The 26,983-nt window shown below is 45.9% G+C and overlaps 2 protein-coding genes and 1 long non-coding RNA gene across 3 annotated transcripts; 1 reads left to right on the top strand and 2 right to left on the bottom strand.

The window, feature by feature from the left end:
* Window positions 1-68: 68 nt before the first annotated feature.
* On the bottom strand, window positions 69-2,733 carry ATP5IF1 (ATP synthase inhibitory factor subunit 1). The gene is made up of 3 exons (XM_077337112.1): window positions 2,546-2,733; window positions 2,263-2,375; window positions 69-342 (listed from the first exon to the last, which is right to left on the bottom strand). Exons 1-3 carry the CDS (start codon window positions 2,639-2,641, stop codon window positions 201-203), a joined length of 351 nt encoding a protein of 116 aa, XP_077193227.1. The 5' UTR covers window positions 2,642-2,733; the 3' UTR covers window positions 69-200.
* A 930-nt stretch (window positions 2,734-3,663) lies between these two features.
* DNAJC8 (DnaJ heat shock protein family (Hsp40) member C8) lies at window positions 3,664-22,939 on the top strand. The gene is made up of 9 exons (XM_077337111.1): window positions 3,664-3,815; window positions 9,327-9,428; window positions 10,272-10,328; window positions 11,476-11,542; window positions 11,775-11,869; window positions 14,643-14,714; window positions 17,370-17,461; window positions 19,005-19,080; window positions 22,140-22,939. The coding sequence occupies exons 1-9, from the start codon at window positions 3,747-3,749 to the stop codon at window positions 22,260-22,262; spliced, it is 753 nt and encodes a 250-aa protein (XP_077193226.1). The 5' UTR covers window positions 3,664-3,746; the 3' UTR covers window positions 22,263-22,939.
* On the bottom strand, window positions 19,433-26,861 carry LOC143837381 (uncharacterized). The gene is made up of 3 exons (XR_013230966.1): window positions 26,761-26,861; window positions 24,990-25,074; window positions 19,433-19,831 (listed from the first exon to the last, which is right to left on the bottom strand). It is a non-coding gene; the product is annotated as an uncharacterized LOC143837381 (long non-coding RNA).
* Between the last annotated feature and the right edge of the window lie 122 nt (window positions 26,862-26,983).

Genomic DNA, 26,983 nt, shown 5'->3' on the forward strand with positions numbered 1-26,983 from the left:
CAAACCACTGAAAGACACTATGAAATGTAACAGGCACGCAACAAGTATTTCATAGTGAATACAATGACTCGGGAAGAGTAGATAATTTTATTTCACAATTTGCACACTGTGATAATGGCGAGTTCCCAACTGTCATCTGACATCTCCATCTCCAAAGTGATGCCAGAAGAAAACGTGCTGACAAGGATACCCCCAGCCACTTAATCGTCATCTCCCAGCTTCTTGATCTTGTGCTTGTGACGTTCAATTTCCTTCTGCAGACGGTCTATTTCTTTCTTGTGGTGACTAATTTCCTCTTCATGGTGTTTTTTCAGATTAGCCAGCTGTTCTCTCTCTTTCTCCCTGTAATAGTATGGTATTAATTCCCATGGAAAATCAGTTAAAAAAAAAAAAAAGCTTAGGTAAAAGCCACCTACAGGATGCAGTGAAGTGCATACAAATGCAGCTAGATATACAGCACAGCTATTCCAGATTTATGTTATGACAACTGTAGGCAGTCCACTTTTTACATCCATGTGTGCAATCTTTCATGGGCTGGACTCGAGGCCATCAGTTCTTTTAATGTAACATGCTTGGCCCTTACAGCAGAATGCAATAGGGCTGGCAACATTATTTCATAAGCCTTGACCACAGAATTATATCCCGACCCTGAGACCTAAGTGAGGGGTGGGATATAAATTGAATAACAATAAATAATAAATACAATAAACCCTTGTATTTTGTATTCTCATAGCACATCTTTAGGCTATGACCCACCAGGTTGAATGCAAAATACCAATCACGGGCAGTGGATTATTTTTATTCCTACAAAAAAAGGAAAAAGTTGTCAAACATTTGGCAAATTGCAACGTGCCTGGAGGGGGACACATCTGATACTGCGGAACACTGTTTTGCAGTTTATAATAACAAGTCCTAAATGCTGTTATTCAGATGCATTACTGAATTTGGTTGCAAACCAAGTAACCTTGTTTAGGAATGTGATATCTTAAGTGGAAGCAAGATAACTGTAATGACAAGCATTTCCCCTAATTCTCATGTGTTCTCTCATGTTTTGTAATATAAATATATGTGTGTGTGTTCTAAATCACTTTTGGTGAAGAAATAGTGTTCTGAAATACAATTCTGATAAGAAAAACTAAAACAAAATAATATACAAGCAATGTTTGTCTTGAGTAAACAATATTGTTTTATAACCCTTAGGCCTCTAAACCCACAGAATGTGTAAATGTTAAGCCCCCATGCTTAAGAAGAAGAGTTGGTTCTTATATGCCTCTTTTCTCTACACGAAGGAGGCTCAAAGCAGCTTACAGTTGCCTTCCCTTTCCTCTCCCCACAACAGACAACATTGTCACAACAATGTAGTGGCACCAAAATAGGAAAAACCAGTGACTGCCAAGTTTGAGAAAGGACTAGGCATCTCCAGTTCTCAGTGCTTTTGCAAAGCTTCTATTAAACAATTAGGTGTCAAGAAACAGAGAGAACCTCACCCAACCACCAGGTGAGAGATTGTGTGGAAGAAACTTCTGGGTTAAATGCCTTGTCATCCCCTTTTAAAGTATGTCAAGAGCAGGTGTTGGAAAAGACTTCTTTTTATCTGATTGGCCTACATGAACTAGTGAGCTGAACTAGTATAGAGGCACTATATTTTAATTGGCATCAGCAGAGTAACAAATACTAAACTAAGTGACTGACCTAAAAAAGGGGGGAAATTAAGGGCTAAGTAGCCTACTGCAGCAATAACAAATTGAATCCTTGAGTATCAAGTAAACAAATGACTCTGTGTAGGCTCAAAAAACAGTTTACTGAAAGAAACTCCTAATTGGAGAGTAGAACCATATAATGTTCAACAAATCAGTGTAATTTACAATCTGCATCAAAATAAAAGAATAGTATACCATTCGCAACAGTTTAAAAAAACACATAAGAATCTAAATTACTCCTGAAAAGAGATTACCAGCATCATAAATGGATGAAAAGATAAATGATTGGTGAATGGTTCTGCTTCTCTAAAGGCGAAGAGAACTAGAGCGTTTGCCAATCATATATAGGCATCTCAAAGACAAACTAACATACAGCTGTCTATACAGCAGAGTGTCTCTGCGAAGGCCTTGTCCGCTGGCTCTCAGCCTATATTCTATAATCAAGTTATTCAAAACAAAGAGGAATAGAGAGAAAAATACACAGGCTCCTTGCTGCATCTCAAAGCCTTAACCGCACAGCCAAAAGCTTTGCTGCCCTAGCTCGCCGAGAACAAGTACGTACTTGAAATAGCGCTCTTCCATGGCCGCCTCCCGTTTCCCGAAGGCGCCGCCGGCCTCGCGGACCGATCCACCTCCGCCGCCGCCTTTGCCCACGCCTTTGCCCAGCTCCCCTAGCTGAAGGAAGAGCGGAAAGGGTAGGAGGGAGGAGGGGCAGCCCGGCCGCCTCGGCACCCTCCTCACGCCCAGCAGCGCTCGCCTCTTCCTCCAGGCCCGGGAGTAAGACAAGCACCGCCACGGCCCGCCCGCCCGCGGCCTTCAGGGAAGGGAACCGGGCCTTGCCGTACCTGGTCAGCGCCGGAGCCGTTCCAGGCCCGCTGTTGGTGCGGTAAGGCCAGGGCCCCGCGCAGACTGCCCCTCAGCACCAGCCCCACCGCAGCCATCTCAGGTGTGTCCTTGGCGGGGAAGCGAAGCAGCCGAGCCCAACGCGGACGACTGCTTCCGGGGTGACGGCGGAAGAGGAGGAGACAGGGCAAGAGCCAATCAGAGCGTCGAGAAGGAGGGCGCGTGGACGACGTTCGTTCGGAGGGGGCGTGGCAGGCAGCGTAGGGCGGCAGGAGTGGGGCTAGCCAGAGGTCGGTGGACTATAATGACCATGAGACCCTTGCCAGCACCGTTCTCATGGTCATTGTAGTCCATGGACCTCTGGAAAGCCACATTTGGGCTGCCTTAGGCTTGGGTAGGTTGGAAGTTAGCGATGGTGGCGTGGAGGTCGAAAAAGCCCTTGGCAGAGGAGGTTTAAAATGCGCTCCAGAGATCATCAAGGAATGGCAGGGTCGCTGTGCCGAGGACAGGAATGGCAAACAATCCCGTTCTTTAAAACACTGTTGGAATCGCAATACATGGCACTTATGCGCTCCCGTTTGTATCAGGTGCTCTAGGCCCTTATGCACATGTTGGGCCAAGTCCTTTCAAGGTGCTTTTGCAGTTGGGTTGTATCCTGTGTGGAACAGGATAATCTACTTCTAAAGTTAGTTGAAAGTGCACTTCGTGTGCTAATCGGGCTCTTTAAGGTGCCCTACCCGGCTTTTATGATACTTTGAAAACCTAAAGCCGCCCATGCCGTTAGAAACATACGAACTGACAAAAACCACTGCCTTTAAACTTCCGATTAAAAACCACAAGCTTCCTTTGGCCCGCCTTAGTATCACGAACCACCAGAATTGCAGCCATTACAAGGGGTGTGTTTTTGGCGGGAGGCCGACGGATTTCGCTTCGGACCAACACGGGTATCTGCACCTTCTCTTAAGTAGAAGCCCTGTTTCTCGACTCTACGTTGGGCCTTACGCCGTGAAAGTCTATTGGCAATTCGAGTGGAAAACGGAGTCGATCGGGAACCGGAAGTGTTCAAAGGAACTGTGGAACGGGAGTCGTCATAGAAGAAGAAGGGGGATTCGGAGAGAGGGAGCGAGAGACGACGTTGCCTCGATGACGTGTTCGGGACGCGCCCCGTAGTGGGCGGGGCCAAAGGGTCACGTGACGTGAAAGATGGCGGCTCCGGTCGAGCGAGAAGCGGGCGGTGCTGCCGAAGAAGCGTTTCTCACCTTCTACACCGAGGTACCGAGCAGGATCCGTAAACCCCTTGACGCCGCTTCTGTTGCCTCTCTCCGGCTCTCCTTATTGCCCTCTTCCGCCCTCCTCCTCTTCGCCGCAGGCGAGGAGGGCTTCCTTTGCCGCCCAGGCCTCTCCCCTCCGGGCCAGAGAAGGACCCGAGGGCCCGGCCCGGCCGTTGCCTCGGCGGCTGGAATCAGGGGAATTGGCTTTTGGGGCGAGGAGCGGCCCAGGTCGCGGGAGGCGGTGGGGGTTTCGGACCAGGCGAGATCTCCCTTCGCCCCCGCTCTTTAATCCTCTTCCGTTAGAATCGGAATTGACTCTTTTACGGTCCCAGAGCAGTCGTGGAAAAGCATTGCAGAGTAGGACACCCAGCAAAACCGTTGCCTAAATTGGTAAAAGCTGATTCACGAAAACAGGTGAAGTGTGTTATTATTTAGGTGTGGGCGGTATAACTTATGTCTAGCTGTACTTTCCCAAGCTTCATTGCCAGGCAGCCAGACCTAGCCACTGAATGTGATCTTTGGATTCTTATCCTCTAGCGCAGGGGTAGTCAACCTGTGGTCCTCCAGATGTTCATGGACTACAATTCCCATGAGCCCCTGCCAGCATTTGCTGGCAGGGGATTGTGGGAATTGAAGTCCATGAACATCTGGAGGACCGCAGGTTGACTACCCCCGCTCTAGCGTTCCAACTAAATAAAACATTGGATCTCTTGTTAGGCTTAGTCTGCGTTTAGAGTTATGCTGCCCCTGCATGTAGCATCGTGGCTGCTCGCCATTATTAAATCTTTCATAGAATCATGAATCAAAGAATCATAACTAGTCCAACCCCCTGCTCAATGCAAGATCAGCCTCGAGCATCCATGATAAGTAGCTGTCCTGTTGCTGCTTGAAGACCACCAGTGAGGGGGAGCTCGCCAACTTCTTAGGCAGTACATGCCACTGCTGAACTACTCTGACTGGAAATTTTTTCCTGATATTGTTCTCCACACAGTTTAAATCCAGTATTGTGGGTTCTATCCTCTGTTGTCAACAGGAACATTTCCCTGCTCTCCTCTAAATGACAACCTTTCAAGTACTTAAAGACAGTAATCATGGCTGAACATTCCCAAGTCCTGCAACCTTTCCTCATAGGGTTTGGTCCCCAAGCCACTCTCATTGCATTCCTCTGAACCCTCTCCATTTTGGGACTATGACATCTTGTGCTTTTGATGTGATGCCTCTGTTGATACAGCCCAAGAGTGCATTTGCCTTCTTTACCACCACATCACGCTGTCTTCTCATATTTAGCTTATAGTACAGAAGTACCCCAAAATCACATTCACCCACAACGCTACCCAGAAGTGTATCTCCTATCCACTATGCATGCTTCTCATGGTTGTGACTCAGGTGTAGAACTCTACACTTTACCTTAATGAATTGCATCTTGTTCTCATTTGCCCACACTTCCAGTGTGTTCAGATCTTCATTACTCCCAATCCGCAAATTTATTGAGAAGTCCCTTTACCCCCTCATCCAGATCATTGATAAAAATGACCATGAGCTTGTCTTGCTTCTTTAAAACTAAGCACCTATTTCACACCTTTCTGCTCTGAGTTCCACACGTTTCCTAATCTATAAATAATAGTAGGAATCAAGAGGTACCTTAAAAACCTGCCCAAAGATAAGGACAAACAAGAATGGCAGAGGCAGCTGAACAAGTTTATTTGGAACTATAAAAGATCCAGGATCAGCTTCAGGGTGACCAAAAAAGGGGGTCTTAAATGTTCCCAATCTCAAATTGTAGGACCTGTTGGGATCTCTGTTTGAATGAGAGAGCCACAAGGCAGAAAGTAGGCCTTGGGACAGGTCTACATAATCTTCTTTGGCTGAGTGAGAAGGAACAAGTGCGACAAGGTCACCATGTGATGAGAACCTTAAGGATTTGGAGAAAATATAGAGGTAGGATTAGCCCCAACATTTTCCCTTTAAAATCCCCGACAAAAACTCACTATGCAATGCTGCAAAAGAAGATTGACTTCATAAAATATGAAGATTTGGTGGTTGTACCCAGATAGATAAAAGACTGGCAGGAGATGAAGCAAGAAGGCCAGCAAGTGGATTGGTCCAGCCACATGCAATTAGTGGCAAAGATGAAAGAAGATTTAAAAGTCTGTGATGGAAAGATACTTGACTGAATTTGAATCAGAAGTACTGCTGAATAAACCCCATTTATTGGGAAGGGTATACAAGCATTTGCTAGAATTAGATACTAAAGCAGAGCAGGCACCTGCATGGTGAGGTGGATGCAGAATTTTGGGAAAGAGGTAACATTTTATGTATGGGAGCAGCTCTGGTCCAGAAACATAAAATTAACGAAATGTCAACTATTTTATTTATTTCGATTTTTATACCGCCCTTCTCTACGGATCTGGGCGGTTTACATAAAACATTTTGAAACATTTACATAGTCTCGTCCAACCCCCTGCTCAATGCAAGATCAGCTATTGAGGAAGCATTGATATATGTTTTACAGATGGTACTTGTCACCCAAAGATATAAGTAAAATGTCTGATCAGTATGATGGAAGCTGTTGAAGATGTAATAAGGCCATTGGTTCTTTTTATCACATGTGAGAGCGTTAAACATTTCTGGATAAATATTCATGTGAAAATACAGAAATTGCTTAAGTTTCCATTGGATCCAAAATGTATGCTGTTAAGTGTTTTTACTGAGAATCTGCTTGTATATGATAGAGAATTCTTCCATGTAACAATGGCCGTTGGGCTTTTGATCGCAGCATGATGGAAAGAGCAAGAACTACCTGATCTGGACACTTGGTTTGAGAAGTTAAGAGAGTGTGCTGCAATGGCCAAGCTCACCAACCTGGTGACCAGAAGACCACTAGAAGAATTTAATGAAAGCTTGGATTTAATTTTAGAATTGGCTGAAACATGATATGTTAGACAATATGCTAAATCTTTTATTTTTATTGTTAAATTAATTTTAAAAATTAAAATCAAAGAAGCACCTTAAAAACCAGCATTTATTCCAACGTGGGCTTACTTCGTTTCATCAGATGTGCGGAGTAGATAAACATACATAAATTTCCATGGAGGAAGCGAACTTTGCTTAACTAAAACTGACGCTGGAATACATGTTGCTAGGTTTTCAGGTGCCAGCTTGATTTTGGTAATATCACTCAGAAAAGTACTGCCTCATGTGATGTGCAACTAACTTGTAAAATTAGTTAGCTGCACATTATGTGAAGTGGTTTGTTGTTGTTTTTTGTCCCAGATTGACTGCCCATTAATGTCATCAGTTACCTCTGTTGCGGTTAAATAGGTCCCCCTCCTTTTTTTTTTTTTTTAAGCACAGGATATATCTTATCAGGAGTTCATGAATGTAGCTGTTTTCCAAAGGTCTACTTAAGAAGATTCACAATATAAAAACATGTGAATATTCTTGAGGCCCTTTAAAGGTTAAAACATATATTCTGGCTTTTTCCAAGCCAAAGCTGATGGTGACGTTTTTGTGGAGAGTTACATTTACTTGGCAGAAGCACAGGATTTGCTTCAGCTAAATATTTATTTATCACAATTGCTATGGATGAATGTTTTACTCTACGTGTTTCTCTCTCTCTATTTTGCCTTTTTTCTTTTAGGTAAACTAAAGCCTAGTGCTATAATCTGTTAGCCTTAAGGGGCCATAATAGGCATATGTTATGTGCAAATATATATATACTTCTGTGCTACACACAGCATTTTTACTCATCTTGTTTTTATCCTGCCTTTCGACAGGGTATTTATGACAGCTTTTCTTCGGCTTGGTTCCTGTCCTCTTTGATTTTTTTAAACTACTTTCTCAGTTTTTCCCCTTAAGAAGTGAGATTCTGTAGAAATTCAAAATCAAACCAAAACACTAATGTGACCCATTTGGGCTGAGTCCTGATCCACCAGTGTCCTAGAGTAAGGCAAAAGTGGAGGATAAGCAAAGACCTTGATTGCGTATAGAAGCGTTAGCATGAGCAAATCCATGACAGGCTTGTGGTGTGACCTGATGTGTCTTTGTTCAGAAGTAAATCCCAGTGTACTTACTGTAGCTTATTATCAGTTAAGCATGTATAAACATAAAGCCTCAGTTGCATTAGCTCTGCCTCTGTCCTTTCTGGACAACCAATCTTCATTTTACAAATAGAGATGTCTGGAGCAACTTGAATTTAAGGTTCTTGTTCATCCACAGTATTTAGAAAGTGGTTGGTGCGGGTTGTTTCTTTCCCAAGTTCTTGGGCAGACCACCATATGGGCCATCCTTGGTGGAAGGGCCAGTTGTTGTTTTTTTAAAGTTATAACAGTTAAGGACACAGTTCTGGATCTGAAGCTTAACCTGTCCACATTTATGTCCAAGGAAATGGATATAAAATGCATTGTAAGTCCTGAAGAGACCCACAATCCAACACAGGTGTTTTAAGTACTACTATGTATTCCTACGTGATTCAAGCCCGCCAGAAGGAAACCAAACACCTTTAACTTCTTTTATAATGACTAATTTTATTCTCTACACTAATGATCCCCAAACTGTGGGCTGCGGACCACATGTGGTCCTTCGGCTAATTGGAGGTGGGACATGAAGGAAGGATGCCTTCTCCCCCCCCCCCCGGCCCTTTACAACACACTTCGGGTGTCATTGTCTCCCATCACTCCCAGATGGGACTACCTCGTTGCAGAGAAACAAGCGCTCAGGGTTCCCATTGATTTGTCATTGTCATGAGTTAAAATTTCCATGAAAATAAAATGTTCCTTATGTTCATTGTTGTGGCGTGTCTGTATCTTATTTTGAAGGGATGTTTAAACATTACCATAGCGATCAGAGAGCGTTAGGACAGTGGTTGAGAGTAGAGGAGTAAACTACCCGCCCCCCGGGCCTCAGTAAAATTGTCAAGCGTTGAGTCAAAAGGTTCATCAGGTATTGACAGCACACTTCAGAGCCGGCATTTGCGGGCTGAAGGAGGGCAGAGATGCTGAATTTGATTAATACCCGTTTCAAGTGTTTTGCACCTCTCATCTCTGCCTGCATTGAGTCCCATGCTAAGAAAACATACATTGTGTGATGTCAAATTCCAGAAGACACATAATTGGATTGAACACTGCTGCCGGGCGAATTACCCCAGTCCACGTGTTAATGCCACTAAAATATAGCCACGGCCTGGGCTGCACTGTGCTGTTCTCAAGATATCTTCAATATATACCAGTATTTGCTGGCGTATAAGACTACTTTTTTCCCTTGAAAAATATGCCTCCAAGTGGGGGGGGGGTCGTCTTATACGCCGGGTGCACTTCATAGCTGCCCATAGTACTGTAATGTAATGTAACAAACTCTATATTTTGAGTAGAAATGTTGGAGGGTCGTCTTATACACCCGGTCGTCTTATACGCCGGAAAATACGGTACTTTCTCTTTTTGTGAAGCAATTCAGTCTTACACAGATCTGATTATTAACAAAGGTCCTGATTTTTATTTATTTATTTATTTTGCAGGTGAAACAAATAGAAAAGCGAGACTCTGTTCTAACATCAAAAAACCAGATCGAGAGGCTTACCAGGCCCGGAGCATCCTATTTTAACTTGAACCCATTTGAAGTAAGAATTGTCTTAAAGCTACAGTCCTGCTCCACCTTCTGATAATTTTTCGAGTGATTTAAAATGCATTTTGGGCAGACACTGGATTGCTCATTTGTACAACGCTGATCCTGCAAATAGCAGCCTAAATAACCCTGACCAGCCTGATCTCATCAGCGTTTAGAACAGTGGTTCTCAACCTGGGGGTTGAATGACCCTTTCACAGGGTTGCGGCAGGGCAAGCAGCTTGGCTGGGGGGGGGGCACCATCCACACAACAGCCTTGTGGGGTAGATCAAGATAGAGTGTTGGCCTGTCTGGAGCAGCGGAAAACAGCGAGATTGGCATGGTGGGACAAGAGGCAGAAGTGAACTGAGAAACCCCGGGGGGAAAAGCCCAATTTATAATCTTCACGCCCTTGGTCAGTTTTGGTTTAATTTCTGTGAAAGAACCCTTGCATAATTTTATGGTTGGGGGTCACCACTACATGAGGAACTGTATTAAAGTATCGTGGCATCAGGAAGGTTGAGAACCACTGGCTTAGAAACTAAGCAGTATGGACCATGGTCAATACTTGGAGGGGAGACCACCAAAGAAGACTGGGGTTGCTCTGCAAGAGAAGGCAATGGCAAACCATCTCAGCTCATCTCTTGCTTTGAAAATTCCATGGTCCTGGTGTGCCACGAGTTGATATGACCAAAGACATAATTCTAGGAAGATGAACATAGGTGCTTTGATAGTAAATTGTTGCCAAAATAATGTCTATTAGGGAATTTTTTTTCTTTTTTGCCTGAGAAAATCTTCTGAAGTTATAGACGTAAAACCGCTTGGAACTGTGGCTGACACAGCTATGATTTCTTTTTAGGTACTGCAGCTGGATCCTGAAGTTACAGATGAAGAAATAAAGAAGCGATTCCGTCAGGTTTGTAACTCTAAACAAATAGGGTAAAAAGCCTTGGAAGAGGGCATTGTGACTCAACTTTGAGCAGAGGAGAAGCTACTTAAACTACAAGTACAACAATATAGGCTAGATATCAGGAAAAAAAAATTTCACAGAGTAGTTCAGCAGTGGAATAGGCTGCCTAAGGAGGTGGTGGCAGTCTTCAAGCAAAAGTTGGATACACACTTCTCTTGGATGCTTTAGGATGCTTAGGGCTGATCCTGCATTGAGCCAGGGGGTTGGACTAGATGGCCTGTATGGCCCCTTCCAACTCTATGGTTCTATGATTCTATACTTCTGGGTTAATGGGAAATTAGATGGGGTGGGAGGAACCTGTCAAGGAAACTGGCATTGGCTGTGAAGTTGGACACAGTGCAATCGAAAAAGGAAGTTGGCTTTTGTCTCTCCAGAACGCATGCTCAACAGCACCATGTCCCTCTTAAGCATCATCACACTTTAGCCAGGTTCCAGGTGGTTGTTTGCTCTACCTGAGTGATAGGTCGTATGCATAAGAGTAGTGGCATGGCTGACTGGAGTACTCATTTCACATTTGCTTATGGGCTGAGCTTACAGAGAGTAAGTGTGAAAAAAAAGATGTCATTTCCTAGTCTCTGCAAAAAACACACTGTTTCATTATACACAAGCTATAAGCTCACTTGAACAGGTCCACAGGGTGAAGGAAGCTGGTTGATTAACAAGCCATATTTATAAGGCAGTTGGAAGGTCCAGGAAAGCATTCACCTGTGAGAAAGAAAAATGAACTGCAAGTGTTTAAGGTCACTTTACTAACGAAGCTTCACGGGAGGGAGCATCCTGTTGCTGTAATGTCATACATTATTTTTTCCCCTTTGGCAATAGGGATCCATTTGTAATTGTTTCCATTTGTAATTGATTCTGTGAAGGCTCAAGGGGGTGGCAGGTTACAGTGGATGAGCGATAGGGCTGTGAGTGTCCTGCATAGTGCAGGGGGTTGGACTAGATGACCCATGAGGCCCCTTCCAACTCTATGATTCTATGTTCTATGTTCTTTATCTGTATCTGATGAAGTGTGCATGCACCAAAACACCCAGATTTAAACTTTGCTGGTCTTGAAAGTGCCACTGGACTCAAACTTTGTTCTTTTATACAGTTATCCATATTGGTACATCCCGACAAAAACCAAGATGATGCTGAAAGAGCCCAGAAGGCATTCGAAGGTACTTCTGTTACTTTTCTGTGCTGAAAACTCCAGGCAGCAGCATTGTATAGATACAGTTGGCTAGCTGTGCTGTCAGAGCCAGCAAGATTGATGCCTTCTCTCCGTTGCATCTCTAAAAGCGAATGCAGCTCTGGGTGGTGGTTTTAATTTGCTTTGAGCTCTAGTCACTTAAGCAATGTAGATTCTTCAGGTTTTGTTGAATATGCTGATGGAAATCTTTGGTTTGTCAGCTGTTGACAAAGCGTACAAGCTGCTGCTGGACCAAGAGCAGAAAAAGAGAGCTTTGGACGTGATTCAAGCCGGGAAGGAATATGTGGAGCACATTGTAAGTAGACTGTTCTTAATTTTTAAAATGTATTTATTTGGCGGGTGCAGGGGACAAGAAGAGGAAAAAACCCTCGAAATCCAGCAACTGTAACAAAACTGGTGGCAGATCTACACCTACGTTTCTATAAAAGGTTTCCAGATATCTAAAGAGCGAATCCATGTCCATTGGTTTACAGGCATTTATCTTGCCACTGTTGAAATGCAGGTCTTTTAGCCAAAGTAAGAGCACAGAGGGTCCATTTCCTTTGACCACTGATTAGCCTCCAGGAACTGGGCAGGTAGTTTGGAAATACATAAGTACCCTCCCAACTCAGTGAATATTCTATTACATAATCAGTATGAATAATAATTTCCTTCCAGAAAAATACAAATTACTGGACATGGCCACAGCCTATGTTTAAGGGACGTGTCCCATGAGTTTCCAGAACCAGCAATTAGGCACTTCATTCAGCCCTTTATAAAAGAATCACTGTGGTGTCCGGTATATCCTAAATGCATTTTTTTGGCTGAATAAGTCATAACTTGAGATCCATAGAGAGGGCAGGTATAAAATGTAAGTCCCCATTGCTTTGACAAACTGGGGTGCCCTAGCTCTGTATTCCATTCATTCCTGAAACTATGCATTGTAAGTTGAATGTATATGAGAGAATCCCAGCCTGGGATCAGTGCCCCCTGTTATGTGTTGACATGGTGCTATGGTCTCTCCAGGAAACCGCTGACCCATTTGATCAGCATCCTGTCCAGTAGATGGGAGGGGTTGTTTTGAATGAGTTCACAGAACTGGGGCCTTGCTTAAACAAACCTTTCACAGTGTCTACATGTGGAAGGCTCTCTCTACAACACAGCTGCCCTCTGAGACACAGAGAGAAATCAGAAATTTTGTAGTAAGGGAAATATATCATTTCAGCTTCATATAGTCACAGTACTAAGGGCTTATCAGCAGATGTGAATATATAACTGTACTTCTATCATTCAGTGTATCACATAATAGAATGTCCATAAATACATTGGGTATAGAGGAATGATAATATCTGGGCTCTCCCCCTGCTTAGGCTTCCAAAAGCTAGTTCAGCAGTAGAATCAACTGTATAAGGCAGCGGTCCCCAACCTTCATCTGATCGGGGACTGCCTCCGGGGGTGGGGGAGAGCCAGCGGCCCGGCTGCCACAGTTGCTCAAAAACGTGCACGCGTGGAACTGCCGCACATGCGCGTTTTGGCCACCAGGTGGCGCTAACACGTATGCGCAGAGTTGCCGCGCATGCGCGTTTTGGCCACCAGGGGCGCAAACGCGCATGCGTGGCAGTTCCGCGCGTGCGCGTTAGCGTCGCTAGCGCGCCGGCCTGCCGTGCCGGCTGCCGTGCGAGCCTCTTTCCCCCCCTCTCGCTGCAGGGGGGAAGGCAGGCGCGGACCTGGCGGCCCGGGATTGGGCCGCGGACCGGGGGTTGGGGACCCCTGGTATAAGGAGGTGGTGAGCGCCCCCTCATGGGCAGTCTTCAAGCAGCGGCTGGACATAATTATCCTGGATGCTTTAGGCCAGTGGTCCCCAACCTTTTTGAGGCTGGGGACTGGCGGCAGCAGGGAGGGCGATTGCCCGGCCGCGTACACACGCATGCACGAAAGTGCTGCGCATGCGCAATTTCGGCCGTGCATGGCGCATACTTCCCTCTCCCCCCTCCCACAGTAAGAAGCTTCGTGGGAAGTTTTTTTCTGCGGGGGGGGCGGGGAGAGGGAGCCGCGACCCGGTGCCAGGGCCTTTGCGGCCTGGTGGTTGGGGACCACTACTTTAGGCTGATCCTGCATTGAGCAGAGAGTTGGACTAGATGGCTTGTCTGGCCCCTTCCAACTCGGTGATTCTATTAGTGGATTATACGTTTGACTCCCACACACATTCATTTTTACAAAGCTTGTAAAGGGGCTCATGGGAATTGTAGTCCATGGGCATCTGGAGAGCCACAGTTTGGCCAGCTAAAACACAGAAAAAACTGCTGGGGTATAATTTATCAACAAGCTTTATTCCGTTGAGAAAGGACTCCATTGAGACCAAGCTGTTTTCTGCTGCAGCAAGCGTACAAATTAACAGAGAAGGAGGAAGAAGATATTATCCCCCGATGCTGCTGTTGTCCTGTTGCTTGTTGTATACATTTGAACGTCACAAGCCATAACTTTCTAAAGATAACGTTAAAAGGGGATTAAACAGATTCATGGAGGAGAGGTCTATTGGTATCTACGAGCCATGGTGATGGAAGAGATCCTCTATGTTCAGAGACAGTAAACCTCTGACTCCCAGTGCCAGGAGGCAGTATCAAGAGAAGGCCTTGGCCTGTATGTCCTGTTGTTAAACCTCCAGAGCAGCTGGTTGCCCCCTGTGTGAGACAGGATGCTGGACTAGGTGGTCCCTTGGGTCTGATCCATCTGGGCACGTCTTATGTTCTTGACTCCAAATTTTCCTGATGCCTTGACTCAGTGCTTCCTATTTTTTCTTCTTTTTCTTCTTCGCCTCCCAGTTAGCATGTGAGCTTTTAAGGCCCCACAGGTCTCATTTTCTTTTTTCCCCAGAATAACTACAAGCTCTGGCCAGGATGTTTTCCTTGCCTTGAATATGTTAAAGCACTCTAGCTTTCCACTAAGTGATCAGATGAGGGCTTCACGCTAGACCCTTTAAAATGATGTCTGTGAGGATTCAGAAATGAGCCTAAACAGAAAGCGGTGTATAAGTCTTGAGGAGCAATCTGTCAAGTTGCTGAGCTTTCTGTGCATCCGTTTATTCCTAGGTGAAAGAGAAAAAGAAGCAGTTGAAGAAAGAAAGCAAGCCAACCAATGTGGAAGAGGACGATCCAGAAGTAGTAAGTTGACTTGCAATATTTGGTTGGCAGGGATCAGGATATAAGGCCTAGAACATACCCCCCCTCTCTCTGTCTCTGTCTCTGTCTCTCTGTCTCTGTCTCTCTGTCTCTTGTCTCTCTCTGTCTCTGTCTCTCTGTCTCTCTCTCTCTGTCTCTCTCTGTCTCTCTCTCTCTCTCTGTCTCTCTCTCTCTCTCTAGGGGACAAGGGAAGTAAATAGAAATCCACTCACTGCGAAAGAGGAGCAAGAGAAAATAAAACCAAAACTGAAGGCAGCTGGTGCAGATAAAGCATTATTTTAATCTGCACAGCTAATCAGATCTCCAGTAGCCAATAAGAAGCCCTGCTGGGCTGCTGCCTCACTTGGCACCACCACTTCCTATTAACATTGGCAGGCACAGGAAATGCGTTTGTGGGCACCACATTGGGAATCCCTACTTTAACTGGAGATGAGAAAGTTAGTGCTCTGTCACTACTCTTCCATTGCTCCCATTTCCAAAGAGAGAGACAGAGAGCACTTCCGCCTTCCTCTTTCTGTTTGCGGGTTAATTTTGCCACTGGCAGATAAGCTTTATTGTGTTTGACTTTTTGGAATGCTAATCTTTTAAAAAAGGGAAACCAGGTTTTCTTGAAAGATGCCTGTGAGAGTCTAGAGTCATGTGCCTCTGTTTCCCAGTGGGCCACAGGAAGGAGGTGCTAATGGGAGGGGCTGATAACAGAGCAAGCAGAATGTGGGAGGGGGAGATGGGTCAGTAACAGAAAAGATGGAAGAGGTGGTGTTATTAAATAGGTAATGCCAGACTCATTTTGACAAGGTACAGATTACCTGGCTATCCCGGATGTGTTTTGTCGTCTTCTTCTTTTTTTTACAACAGTGGTGTTCAGTAGCTTCTTTAAAAAAATTCTTCTAATACACTAAACATAAAGTGCCTCTGAACGCTGTCGTTTGGAAGAATTAGCTCTACTTCATGTGCTCTATAGCAGCAGTTCTCAGCCCAGGGGTCGTGACCCCTCAAGGGGTCGTTCGGCCTTTCCCGGGGGGGTTGCCACAGTGGTGGCATGGCGCTGGCTTTCTCCGCGCTGCCTGGGAGCTCACCGAGCTGGCATGGAGGAGGCCAGCACTACAGGAGCGGCAGCAGCATGGCACCAGCCTTCTCTGCACCACCTCAGTGAGCTCCAAGCCAGCGCGGAGGAGGCCAGCACCATGCGGCCGCCATAGCTCTGCAACCCCTACAGCAGGAGCAGCAGCGCATGTGCATTCTCTCTGGAATCTTCCCTGCTGTAGGGGTCGCGGAGCTACGGTGGTTGAGAACCATTGCTCTATAAGAAAAAGATGCAATTTGATGTCTAGCAAACGGCTGTTCACATTCTGGCAAGTGCTTGTCAATCATAGAATCATAGAGTTGGAAGGGGCCATACAGGCCATCTAGTCCAACCCCCTGCTCAACGCAGGATCAGCCCTAAGCATCCTAAAGCATCCAAGAAAAGTGTGCATCCAACCTTTGCTTTAAGATTGCCAGTGAGGGGGAGCTCACCACCTCCTTAGGCAGCCTATTCCACTGCTGAACTACTCTGACTGTGAAAAACTTTTTCCTGATATCTAGCCTATATCGTTGTACTTGTAGTTTAAACCCATTACTGCACGTCCTTTTCTCTGCAGCCAATGGGAACAGCATCCTGCCCTCCTCCAAGTGACAACCTTTCAAATACTTAAAGAGGGCTATCATGTCCCCTCTCAACCTCCTTTTCTCCAGGCTGAACATTCCCAGGTCCCTCAACCTATCTTCATAGGGCTTGGTCCCTTGGCCCCAGATCATCCTCGTCGCTCTCCTCTGTACCCTTTCAATTTTATCTACGTCCTTCTTGAAGTGAAGCCTCCAGAACTGCACACAGTACTCCAGGTGTGGTCTGACCAGTGCCATATACAATGGGACTATGACATCTTGTGATTTTGATGTGATGCCCCTGTTGATACAGCCCAAAATGGCATTCGCCTTTTTTACCGCTGCATCACACTGCCTGCTCATGTTTAGCTTACAATCCACAAGTACCCCAAGGTCTCGTTCGCACACAGTGATACCTAGAAGCGTATCCCCCATCCAGTAGGCATGCTTTTCATTTTTCTGACCCAAATGCAGAACTTTACATTTATCTTTATTAAATTGCATCTTGTTCTCATTTGCCCATTGTGTTCAGATCTTGTTGAACTTTGTCTCTATCTTCTGGAGTATTTGCCAGTCCTCCCAATTTGGTGTCATCAGCAAACTTGATGAGTTGCAGCTGGCCCCTTAACAGGTGGTTGCTCATTGCCTGTCTCTGCACAGCAACCCTGGACTTCATTGGCAGTCTCCCATCCATATACTGACCACAACCAACCCTGCTTAACTTCCAAGTCTTGATGTGGTCAGGCCCAGTCTGGGCTATCCAGAGAGCCAAAATGTGTCTGCAATTGCCTGTGCGTCAGAATTTTAAAATTGACTTTGGTATATGTCCTGGTAGCAGGAAGGTGTGCCATTTCATCTCTCAACCTGTGATATTTCTGTCTACTCCCACTGTATTGCGGAAGAGATCCCGGTCTGTGAGAGAGGAATTTGTTTGGCAGATGCTGAGCTCCAAATAGGTCCTCACCACCTATTCTAAACCCATGTTTCTTGCAGTTCAAGCAAGCTGTCTACAAGCAGACGATGAAGCTCTTTGCTGAACTGGAAATCAAAAGGAAAGAAAGAGAAGCAAAAGAAATGCATGAAAGGTAGGTAGGTTTGTTGGTTTGCGTGTGTTTTTGGCCTATGCAGTTATAGGTTTTGGTGGTTAGGTTAGGGATGCATTGCCCTGCGAGGGAGTGCTTGAATAAAAGAGCTGTTGTACAGTTCAGTTTGATGCATGTGTTATTCTAATATACGTATGTTAAGTGTAAGAGCCAGCTTGGTTAGGCACGCAGACTTCTAATCTGGCAAGCAGGGTTTGATTCCCCGCTTCTCCCCGACATGCAGCTGGCTAGGTGACATTGGGCTCGCCACAGCACTGATAAACCTGTTCTGACTGAGCAGTAACATCAGGGCTCTCTCAGCCTCACAGGGTGTCTGTTGTGGGGAGAGGAAGGGGAAGGCGAATGGAAGCCGCTTTGAGACTCCTTCGGGTAGAGAAAAGCGGCATATAAAAACCAACTCTTCTTCTTCTTCAGTAATATCAGGGCTCTCTCTCAGCCTTCCCTCCCTCACAGGGTGTCTGTTGTGGGGAGAGGAAAGGGAAGGTGATTGTAAGCCGCTTTGAGACTCCTTCTGGTAGAGAAAAGCGGCATATAAGTACCAACTCTTTTTCTAAATGACTGTTGAGTCATGGACAGGACAAGCACACTAAACAGGCAGAGAGGCAGAACAAATTCTCACCCCCACTTCCATCAAATGCCAGGGAAGTGAATGGAGACCATATTGTCTGATCCAGCCTAGCAAGAAATTGGGTGATGAGATTTTAGAATTGCAACATGCATAGTGTGACGCTAGAGGGCTGTGTGTGTCTGACCAGCGTTGTAGGCTGAGAGATCACAGTGCCTTTATTTACTCTCTCCCTTTGCTTTGAAAGTCAGACTTATTGGTTTATCAAAGAGCCTCTCCTCTAGGTGTCTCTCTGTACGGAGTTTTATCCTGCAGCCCAGCACATTTCAGCCTAGTGGCCCAGTGACTGGTGCATGTTTCAGAGTCCATCTCTTGTATCCAAACTATTTTTAGCCAGTGGTTGTTCTGGTGGGTTTTAGATGGAAAGGGCGCAGGTGTCTTGTTGGCCAGAATATCATACTAAAATATATTTTATTAGAAAACAGTGGGAAACGGGTGCCCTTCATGCTGCATGCAAAATCATTCAGGGCCCTAAAGTAATGTTTGCTGTATTTAATGAGCTGCTTTCTTGTCCTCATATGTTGAGGAGTTTAATATGGTCGCAGAGAATCTCGAATGTATTTAATACAGCACTACGGCCAGATAAAAAGGTAGTAGACAAGATGCTGCGTCTGTTAAAAAGGCACACAATCCAAATTGGAAGGTGGGAGGAAGTTTGGATATAGCAGGGAAGTATCAAAATACTTGAAGATCTGTTCCCCTAATACTTCCTGTCTCCTTTCGTAAGGGGACCTCTAATTAATCTCCTGAATTTTTTTCCTATCTCCCTTACAGGGGCCGCAGCTGATCCTTAAAACCAGCCCTTGGCTAAGCTTAGGTGTCTAGCGTTCTGCATCCCTCAGTCCAGTTTTGTTCTCAGGGAAGGTAATGTTAACTTTTCTTCCCTGGCTTCTGTTCTAGGAAGCGGCAGAGAGAAGAGGAAATTGAGGCACAAGAGAAAGCCAAGCGTGAGCGAGAGTGGCAGAAGAACTTCGAGGTAATTGGTCCCACGCAGCTCTGCCTGTTCTGCCCAACCCATCTGGACAGTTTAAGGTTCAAATTCTAAAGCTCGCTTAGCTAGAGAGAAAATTCCATCCAAGTTGGTCGTCTCATGTCACATGGCAATTCTCCCCAAGAAGGCATTTCTTAGAAAAGATCGTTCAGGAGTTTATTGGAGAGACATACTAACGGCTACATAGAACGCTTCATGACCGAAACTGACCGCATACAGAGTTTGAGAGAATTATGGAGCTTAGTTTGCTCCCCCCCCCCCTTGCCAATTGATTTCACATAGCTTGGGTTGCCGCCACAAAGCATTTCCCATCAATTTTAACTCTCCCTTCTCCAGATTGGCCTTGGGAAGGTCTAAGAAGGTCCTCTGGTGGCTTCTTTTATTTTTGATCCCTTCAAGCATGTGCCTTATGGAAGGATGTGAAGCAGTCTTTATCCAGCAGCTTCTCTGCCCATATATTAAGGCCTTTTCCCAGCCTTGCTGCCTGAGATGTTAGGGACTGAACCTGAAACATTGTGCACGCAAAGCTTGTGTTCCATTACTGACCTTTGGCTCTACCCAGGGCACACTTTTGGAGCATTCTTGACTAAACAGAATTTCTTCTGGTCAGTAGAAAGTAAGAACCTTTGGGGGCACCTTATACCAACTCAAGTCGGTCTTGCTTGATCTTGTCGGCTCTTGACTGGCAGTCTCTTCTTGGAGACACCGATGGAATTTTTTCCCAGTCCTTGGGACCCTTTGAACACATACAAGTGAATTAGATCCAGTTTAGTATTGTCTGCTTAGAACCGAGCCCCTCAGATAGTGGTCTTCCACCTCACCTACTGTGGTGGAAATTGCTGTCAAGTCACAGCTCACGCATGGTGACCCTGTAGGGCAGGGGTAGTCAACCTGTGGTCCTCCAGATGTTCATGGACTGCAATTCCCATGAGCCCCTGCCAGCAAACGCTGGAGGACCACATCTGGAGGACCACAGGTTGACTACCTCTGCTGTAGGGTTTTCAAGACAAGAGATTACCAGAGGCCATTTGCCATTGTCTGCCTCTGCGTCCCAACTCTGACATTCCTTGAAGGTCTCCCATCCAAATACCAGCCAGGGCCAACCCTGCTTAGCTTCTGAGATTGGGCTATCCTGAGCTATCCAGGTCAGGGCATGTCACTTACTACCTGATTATTTTTTTAAATGGGAGATGCCAGTGATTGCATGCCAGCAGATGCACTATCAATTGAGCCATAACCCTTCGCCATTCAACTGGAGACGCCAGAGTCTTGTTCCTGGGATGGTATATAGGTGCCCTCACTTATGTCCTTCCTTTGGAACCTTTCCCAGTGGGAATTCCACCGATTTGACTTGCACAGGTCATCTTGGCATACCAGAGAGCCTGTGCTCGTCTGGCCATCTGTGTGGTGGCGCCAGGAAATCTCAGTTACGTAAGATGCCCTAGTCGTAACAACGGATGTCTACAGTTCACATCAGGCAACTTGAGCAACGTCTCGGAGACTTGCCGTTCTCTTGTCTCTATAAACAGAAAGAAATTCCAAGCTGGCGATGGCAAAAAGCTTTATTCAGAACGAGTTTTCGTATTTTACTTCCTCAGTAAACTTATTTCTGAATTGGTTTTTTTCCCAGGGATACAAACAAGGTCTTCAACCCACTATTTAATTCTTATATTTTATATACCTTATATTTTATATTTTAAGTCATATAATTTGGGTCTATTAGTATAAAATCTCCATAAAGGTAACTGTCTTATAAATGGGGAATTTCTTTCTGTTTATTCATCGTCGGCTGACGGGTTGTCTCTGCTTGTTCTCTTGTCTCGAAGCAGCAGAGCCAGAGAACCACTGCTTTCTATATGAAAGGGATGGGGGGGTAAGACCTGCAGTCAATGCTTGCTCCAGGAAAGGAAGCTGTGATGGAGGTAGTTGGGTTGGAATCCTTAAAAATTGGGTGAAGCGGGATCAGACTGCAAGAGCCAAGATAACAAAAGGCAGGAGATTGAAACAGGAACCTAAATGCTTGGTGTGATCACTTTGGGACAGAATTTGTTTGTTTGCTTATATTTCTATACTGCCCTTTTCTATGGCTCTGGGCGGTTTACATTAAATGTTGTGGAATGCTTACATAGGATATTACAGCAATGCAATAAATAACAATCCTAACATAACATGGCATAACACAATCATAACATAACATGGCAGACAGAACAGTATTATTAACAAAACAATAACGATGACAATTCCTGGACAGGTCAGATTGGTCAGTCATGGATGGGCGGCTGGGAGGGGGGACCAACAGATGTTTTGAATCGATTGGCCTCATGCAAATGCCTGGTGGAGGAGCTCCCTTTTGCAGGCCCTGCAGAATTGTGGAAGTTCGGGCCGGGCAGGGCAGAAGACACAAAAGGGAAGCCCATGGTTTATGGTGGCGGTGCAAAGTGCCATCGTCACCGCCAAGTTAGGGCAGCCCCTTGTAGGGTTTTCAAGGCAAGAGATGAGCAAAGAGAGTTCGCCGTTGCTTGGCTCTGTGTTACAGCCCTGGGCTCCCTCGGCAGTCTCCCATCCAAGTACTAACCTGGGCCGTTCCCGCTTAGCTTCCAAAGTCTGACAAGATCCAGGTCGCCTGGGGCAGGGGTAGTCAACCTGTGGTCCTCCAGATGTTCGTGGACTACAATTCCCATGAGCCCCTGCCAGCAAACGCTGGTAGGGGCTCATGGGAATTGTAGTCCATGAGCATCTGGAGGACCACAGGTTGACTACCCCCGGCCTGGGGGATCTGGGTAGGGCAAATGGTTTATAGCTGGAGATTCGTGTTTCGTTTCAGTCCATCTGCCAGTTGTTACTGTAAGGCTGTAAAGTCTGTGACCAAGTAGCCCCTGCCGAGACCCCAAGCACTTCTGCGTGTGCTGACTGATTTGTGCTTTGTCTCCTATCCTCAGTGGTGATTCTTAGAACGAATTTCCTGTTGGACGAAGGCAGGAAATGAAAGCTCAGGTCTCCTAACCCTCGTCCCTTATCCCCTCTCTTGTCTGCTTTGCATCTAGGAGAGTCGGGATGGCCGCGTTGACAGCTGGAGGAACTTCCAGGCAAACACAAAAGGGAAAAAAGAGAAGAAAAACAGGACCTTTTTGAGGCCCCCGAAAGTGAAGATGGAGCAACGTGAATGAGCCTGTCTCCTCCCAGGCTCTGAAAGGACTCTCCCGTATCACTGCATTTAAACCTTTCTTGCTTTTTCCAGTACGATTGAATCTTGGTCAAAGTATTTTTTTTTGTTTGGTTTTTTTGTTTTCCTGCCCTCTGCCCATTTGCCTGAGGTTCATGGTGTGCTGTTCCAGGGCCCAGCTGATCTTAGAACTCTTGGCTTACGTAGGAAGACCCTGCCATTAACTGCCCATCACGTTTCCCTGTGGTCCTGTAATTTAATGTTCTGTACTTCCACGAATATCCCCTGCATCTGCCTTAATTTGTAGGAAGTGTCCCACTGAGGCAGATGCTACAAGATGGCGTCTCGGTGACTCCCCCCCCCCCTTGCTCACTTTGAGTCGGTCATCGGCTTCTCTCCTGCATTTGGTCAGCCTCCTCTTGTCAATAATGAGGATTTGAGCTTGGAATCAGATGTACAGCTTGACTCTTGCAACTCAGCTATGCGGAACTGAGATTATCCCCCGATTCTGATTTCTAGCCGGCAACTCTTGTTTTCCAGGATCACTGATTGGGGGGTGGGAAAGGGTGTCTGGTAAGCTTGATGGGCCAGTCAACTTCTGTAAATAACTAAAATTATTATCTCATTGACTATTCAATTAGTGGCAATGTTCGGTATGTATAATAAAGTTTTTACCCAAAATATTTTGATATTGCTTTTTGGATCAGTCTGCAGAAACACCGTTTTGGTTGGCCATTTTAGAAGAACAAGAAGTGAAGAATTTTCTTTTTATACCTCGCTTTTCACTATCTTTATCATCACCTTTCCCTTCCTCTCCCCACAACAGAAACCCTGTGAGGTAGGTGGTGCCTCAGAGGGCTCTGAGAGAAACTGCTCTGTGAGAACAGTTCTAATAGGACCGTGAGGAGCCCAGGGTCACCCGGCTGGCTGCATGTGGAGGTGCAGGGAATCAAATCCGGCTCTCCATGTTAGAAGCCGGCCCTCTTTAACCACACCAAGCAGGCTCCTAGAGCCAGCGTTGTGGACGTTATGGAGCCAGGCTGCGGCCACCTGACTTACCTGCAGTATGTGCAGGGGAATCAATAGCTGCCCCATCAAGGCATGTGGTGTATTGCAATAGGAATGCTTGGCATTGGAGACTTGAATGCATCCATGCCTTCATTTCTGGAAGTCATGCAACGTGGGACTTTATCAGCTGCACTGCTGAATGCTTTTTCTGCACCAGATGCACAGCAGAGATGCAAAAGGCTTCAATAAAGGTACCCATGCATTTCTGCAGTGGCTGACTCCACTAAATCTCAGCAGTTAGCCTGCTTCATCAATAGGCTCCAGTGCAGGTGTCCCATGTTAATGGAACAGGGAGGTTTGGGGAATGCCTTAAAGCAGGGTGGACAAAATGTGAGCCCAAAAGCACCTTTAAGATCAACAAGGGTTTTTTTTCCCCCCCAAGGTGTGAGCTTTCGTGTGCATGTACACTATCTCAGACAATGGAACAAGAATCATAGGAGTACAGCTATAAGGAGAGAGTAAATGAGTAGTAAATTAGTAAACAGTGTCACAACAAATACGCAGCATGATGATGAAGATTGGATAGTTCCCCGAATTACAAAATCTGTCCTTAGGGTTTAGTTGTCGTTCATAAAAACATAGGGGTCATAAAGATGTTAAGGTTAGTGATTAATGGCAGACACGTTCCCAGTTGTGGAAAGAAGCAATCAAAAGAGACTTGTCGCTAGTCCCATCTGTCTCCACCAAAGCAGGCTGAGCAGAGATGGTGCGCAAGAGCCATTTTTTGTCTTCATGGTCTGGGGTGTGGACGTATGTAAAGGGCAGACAAGTCACAGCTGATGGCAGCCCCAGTGATAAGCTTTCAAGGCCACTGAGAAGCAGAGGTAGTTTGCCAAGGCCTTCGTAGAGTCTTCCTTGGTGTTCTCCCTTCCAAGTACCAACCCTGCTTAGCTTACGAAATCTGAAGAGACAGAGCTATACCATGCTTCTCCCCACCCCCGCGGATTTTCCCCTTCTAAATTACAAGCCGTTTTCATGCCATCATCTACATTGTCTTAAACAAGTGTTGTATCTGAGTCTCATTCTGAAACATTTTGCCAATCTCTACAAATGCAAGCCTGATTGACATGAAGGAAATGCATCCTAAGTGTGTAATCCGTTAAGTGTCCATAGTAAGGACACGGACCTCTCCCAAGTGCTGAGGGAGGCAACCAGCTGCGGGGGGAAGGAAGCTCCAGCCTCTGTGTCTGCTTTGCAGCCAGTGTGGTGTAGTGCAGGGGTAGTCAACCTGTGGCCCTCCAGATGTTCATGGACTACAATTCCCATGAGCCCCTGCCAGCAAATGCTGGCAGGGACTCATGGGAATTGTAGTCCATTGACATCTGGAGGACCATAGGTTGACTACCCCTGGTGTAGTGGTTAAAGCAGGTATTTTCATAACCTTGGGGATATGCAAGAGCTTCCCATAGGTTACGCAGACTTTCCCAGAAGTCTTGATGGCCGTTGACATCACTGGAGCCCACTTTCTCTGTTGCTCTTCAGACCTAGTTGCTTTCTCCGTAATGGGAAAATGGTTAATGAGTGTTTGATGGGCTGGCTCCTACATAGACTCATAGAATCATAGAGTTGGAAGGGGCCATACAGGCCATCTAGTCCAACCCCCTGCTCAACACAGGATCAGCCCAAAGCATCCTAAAGCATCCAAGAAAAGTGTGTATCCAACCTTTGCTTGAAGACTGCCAGTGAAGACATCTTCTGTGCTCACATCTCTGAACGGGCTTGGCACCAATTCCAGGATTCCTTGAAGCCTGGAAGATATTTCAGGGGTTCAGTCAAAAGGTTGAAAAAGCTGGGTTCAAGTGTTCGACTGGGCTCTGGGAAGCCCAGGATTGACTCCCTACTCTGCAATGGAAGCTTGCAGTTTGACCTTTGGCCTGTCAGACTCGGCCTCATCTATCCCACAGGGTTGTTGAGACGATAAGACGGAAGAGAGGTAAATGGCCTAAACTGCTTTGGGTCCCCACTGGGAGAAGGGCAGGGTGTAAATTAATTTGGCTGGCCCCCTGTATGAAACTAAATGGATCATTGGTCTGGTCCAGCAGGGCTTCTCTTGTGTTTGTGTGAAGACTGCCAGGTGGCAGAACTAATAATATTTAGTAGTGCTGTTATCAGATTCCATTTGTTCCCAGTATACTGTGAGAATCTCTTAAGGCAATGAAGAGTGAACACACACTCCATCCATAGCCTTGCGCTTGCTAAGCTGGGTGGAGGAAGGCAACTCTCAGATTTGGGAACATACGTGTGAACCCTCCTCTAGCATGCAACTCTTCTTACAAAGTCCTGTTCACATCTGCGCATTGTAACAGCTTGCCTGATCTTTTCCTCCTCTGGTGCGTTTCCAAACCTGTTCAGTTGTGCAATTGCATAAAACTGTCTCGGGAAATCCCATCTTGACTGTGCAAATGAAATGACTCAGCTGCAAGGGAGTGCAGTTACAACATTATGGACTTGTACCAAGGCAAGCCCACTCCCCTGGGCCCAGCTTCCACAATCCATATATAGCATGTGCTTAGAGAAGTGTCCAAAGTTAACTAAACATCATTAAGCGCAACACATCTCAGATGGCTACTTTCCTACCCCTTAGAACCTTAAAGGGCCAGATATGGGCTGGTAGGTAGCTGCCAAGGCCCTGTGGCCTTACAAGGTCTTGTGGCTTTCCTAGTGGCAGAGATCACCCCTTGCCCTCTTTCTGAAGGGCAGTAGCAGGTCCCTTTCAAAGAACCACCCCACACGGCTTTCTTATGGCAGAGATGCTACTGCTACAGGTAAAGGTCCGGGCCGTTTCCTTCCTTCCCCAGCCGAACAGGCAGCAGGAGGCAGTGACTGGTAAAATTCTATCTTTACTGTGATCCATGCAAAATGAAGTGAAGTTCTCCACCAGGTTCCTGGTTCCGTTTAGAAGCCAAAGTGGTTTATTTCAGTCTTGTTGGCTAGAAGATGCTTCCTGACACAGGTACTGATGCAACTAGATGGATGGAGGCTACAGAGTGCATCTGCTCAGGAGTGGGCTGGATAATACAATTGGGGGGATGGAAAACAGCCAGTATGAGCAAGAGTCTACTGAGTTTAGCAACCGGTTGACAAGATAGAGCTTTGCTTTTGGGGAACTTGTTTGCTTTTGGGGAACTGATATTGCTGGAAAAGCAAGTGAGGTCATATCCACCTCTGTTTTCCCATAGAGTTCTAGAACAGCTGAATAGCTACCCCTCACACACACACCACTTGCAAACCACAGTTATCCAGCACACTTTGTAAATGTCTGCCAGAGGGTGGGGGTACGTGCATGGTGAGAAGCATGCCATACTTTCTCACTTTGGCCTCCTATATTTCAAACATCCATTGATATTGCAATAAGAACCAGATATAAAATTGACACTGGCTCAAGAGAAATGCACAGACCATTCACTAGCGGTGCTAAAGAAACTAACACTTACCGGTAGGAAGGACAGCACCCCAAAAAGCTCTCAACAGTTTTCAGTTCAGCACAAGCCTTTGCATCACTGCTCACTGCTTCTGATGTATCCCAAGGAGATGGCTCCCTTCGACAAAAGGGATTGAAAGAACTAAATCTTAAAGGTGCCATTAGAATCATGCATTTGTGCTGTGATGGACCAAGCAACCCTGAGCCAACTGTATTTACAGCCCTACTCTAGCCTA

The sequence above is a fragment of the Paroedura picta genome, chromosome 5, assembly GCF_049243985.1.
Source record: "Paroedura picta isolate Pp20150507F chromosome 5, Ppicta_v3.0, whole genome shotgun sequence".
Classification (NCBI taxonomy): Eukaryota; Metazoa; Chordata; class Lepidosauria; order Squamata; family Gekkonidae; genus Paroedura; species Paroedura picta.

What these genes read in the sequence shown, in the direction of transcription:
- ATP5IF1 (XM_077337112.1), bottom strand. Translation starts at nt 2,641, where the DNA reads ATGGCTGCGGTGGGGCTGGTGCTGAGGGGCAGTCTGCGCGGGGCCCTG. An exon ending in ACGGCTCCGGCGCTGACCAG is followed by an intron (nt 2,376 to 2,545) that starts GTACGGCAAGGC and finishes CTCTTCCTTCAG; the next exon opens with CTAGGGGAGCTGGGCAAAGG. An exon ending in ATGGAAGAGCGCTATTTCAA is followed by an intron (nt 343 to 2,262) that starts GTACGTACTTGT and finishes ATACTATTACAG; the next exon opens with GGAGAAAGAGAGAGAACAGC.
- DNAJC8 (XM_077337111.1), top strand. Translation starts at nt 3,747, where the DNA reads ATGGCGGCTCCGGTCGAGCGAGAAGCGGGCGGTGCTGCCGAAGAAGCG. An exon ending in AAGAGGACGATCCAGAAGTA is followed by an intron (nt 14,715 to 17,369) that starts GTAAGTTGACTT and finishes TGTTTCTTGCAG; the next exon opens with TTCAAGCAAGCTGTCTACAA. An exon ending in GCAAAAGAAATGCATGAAAG is followed by an intron (nt 17,462 to 19,004) that starts GTAGGTAGGTTT and finishes CTTCTGTTCTAG; the next exon opens with GAAGCGGCAGAGAGAAGAGG.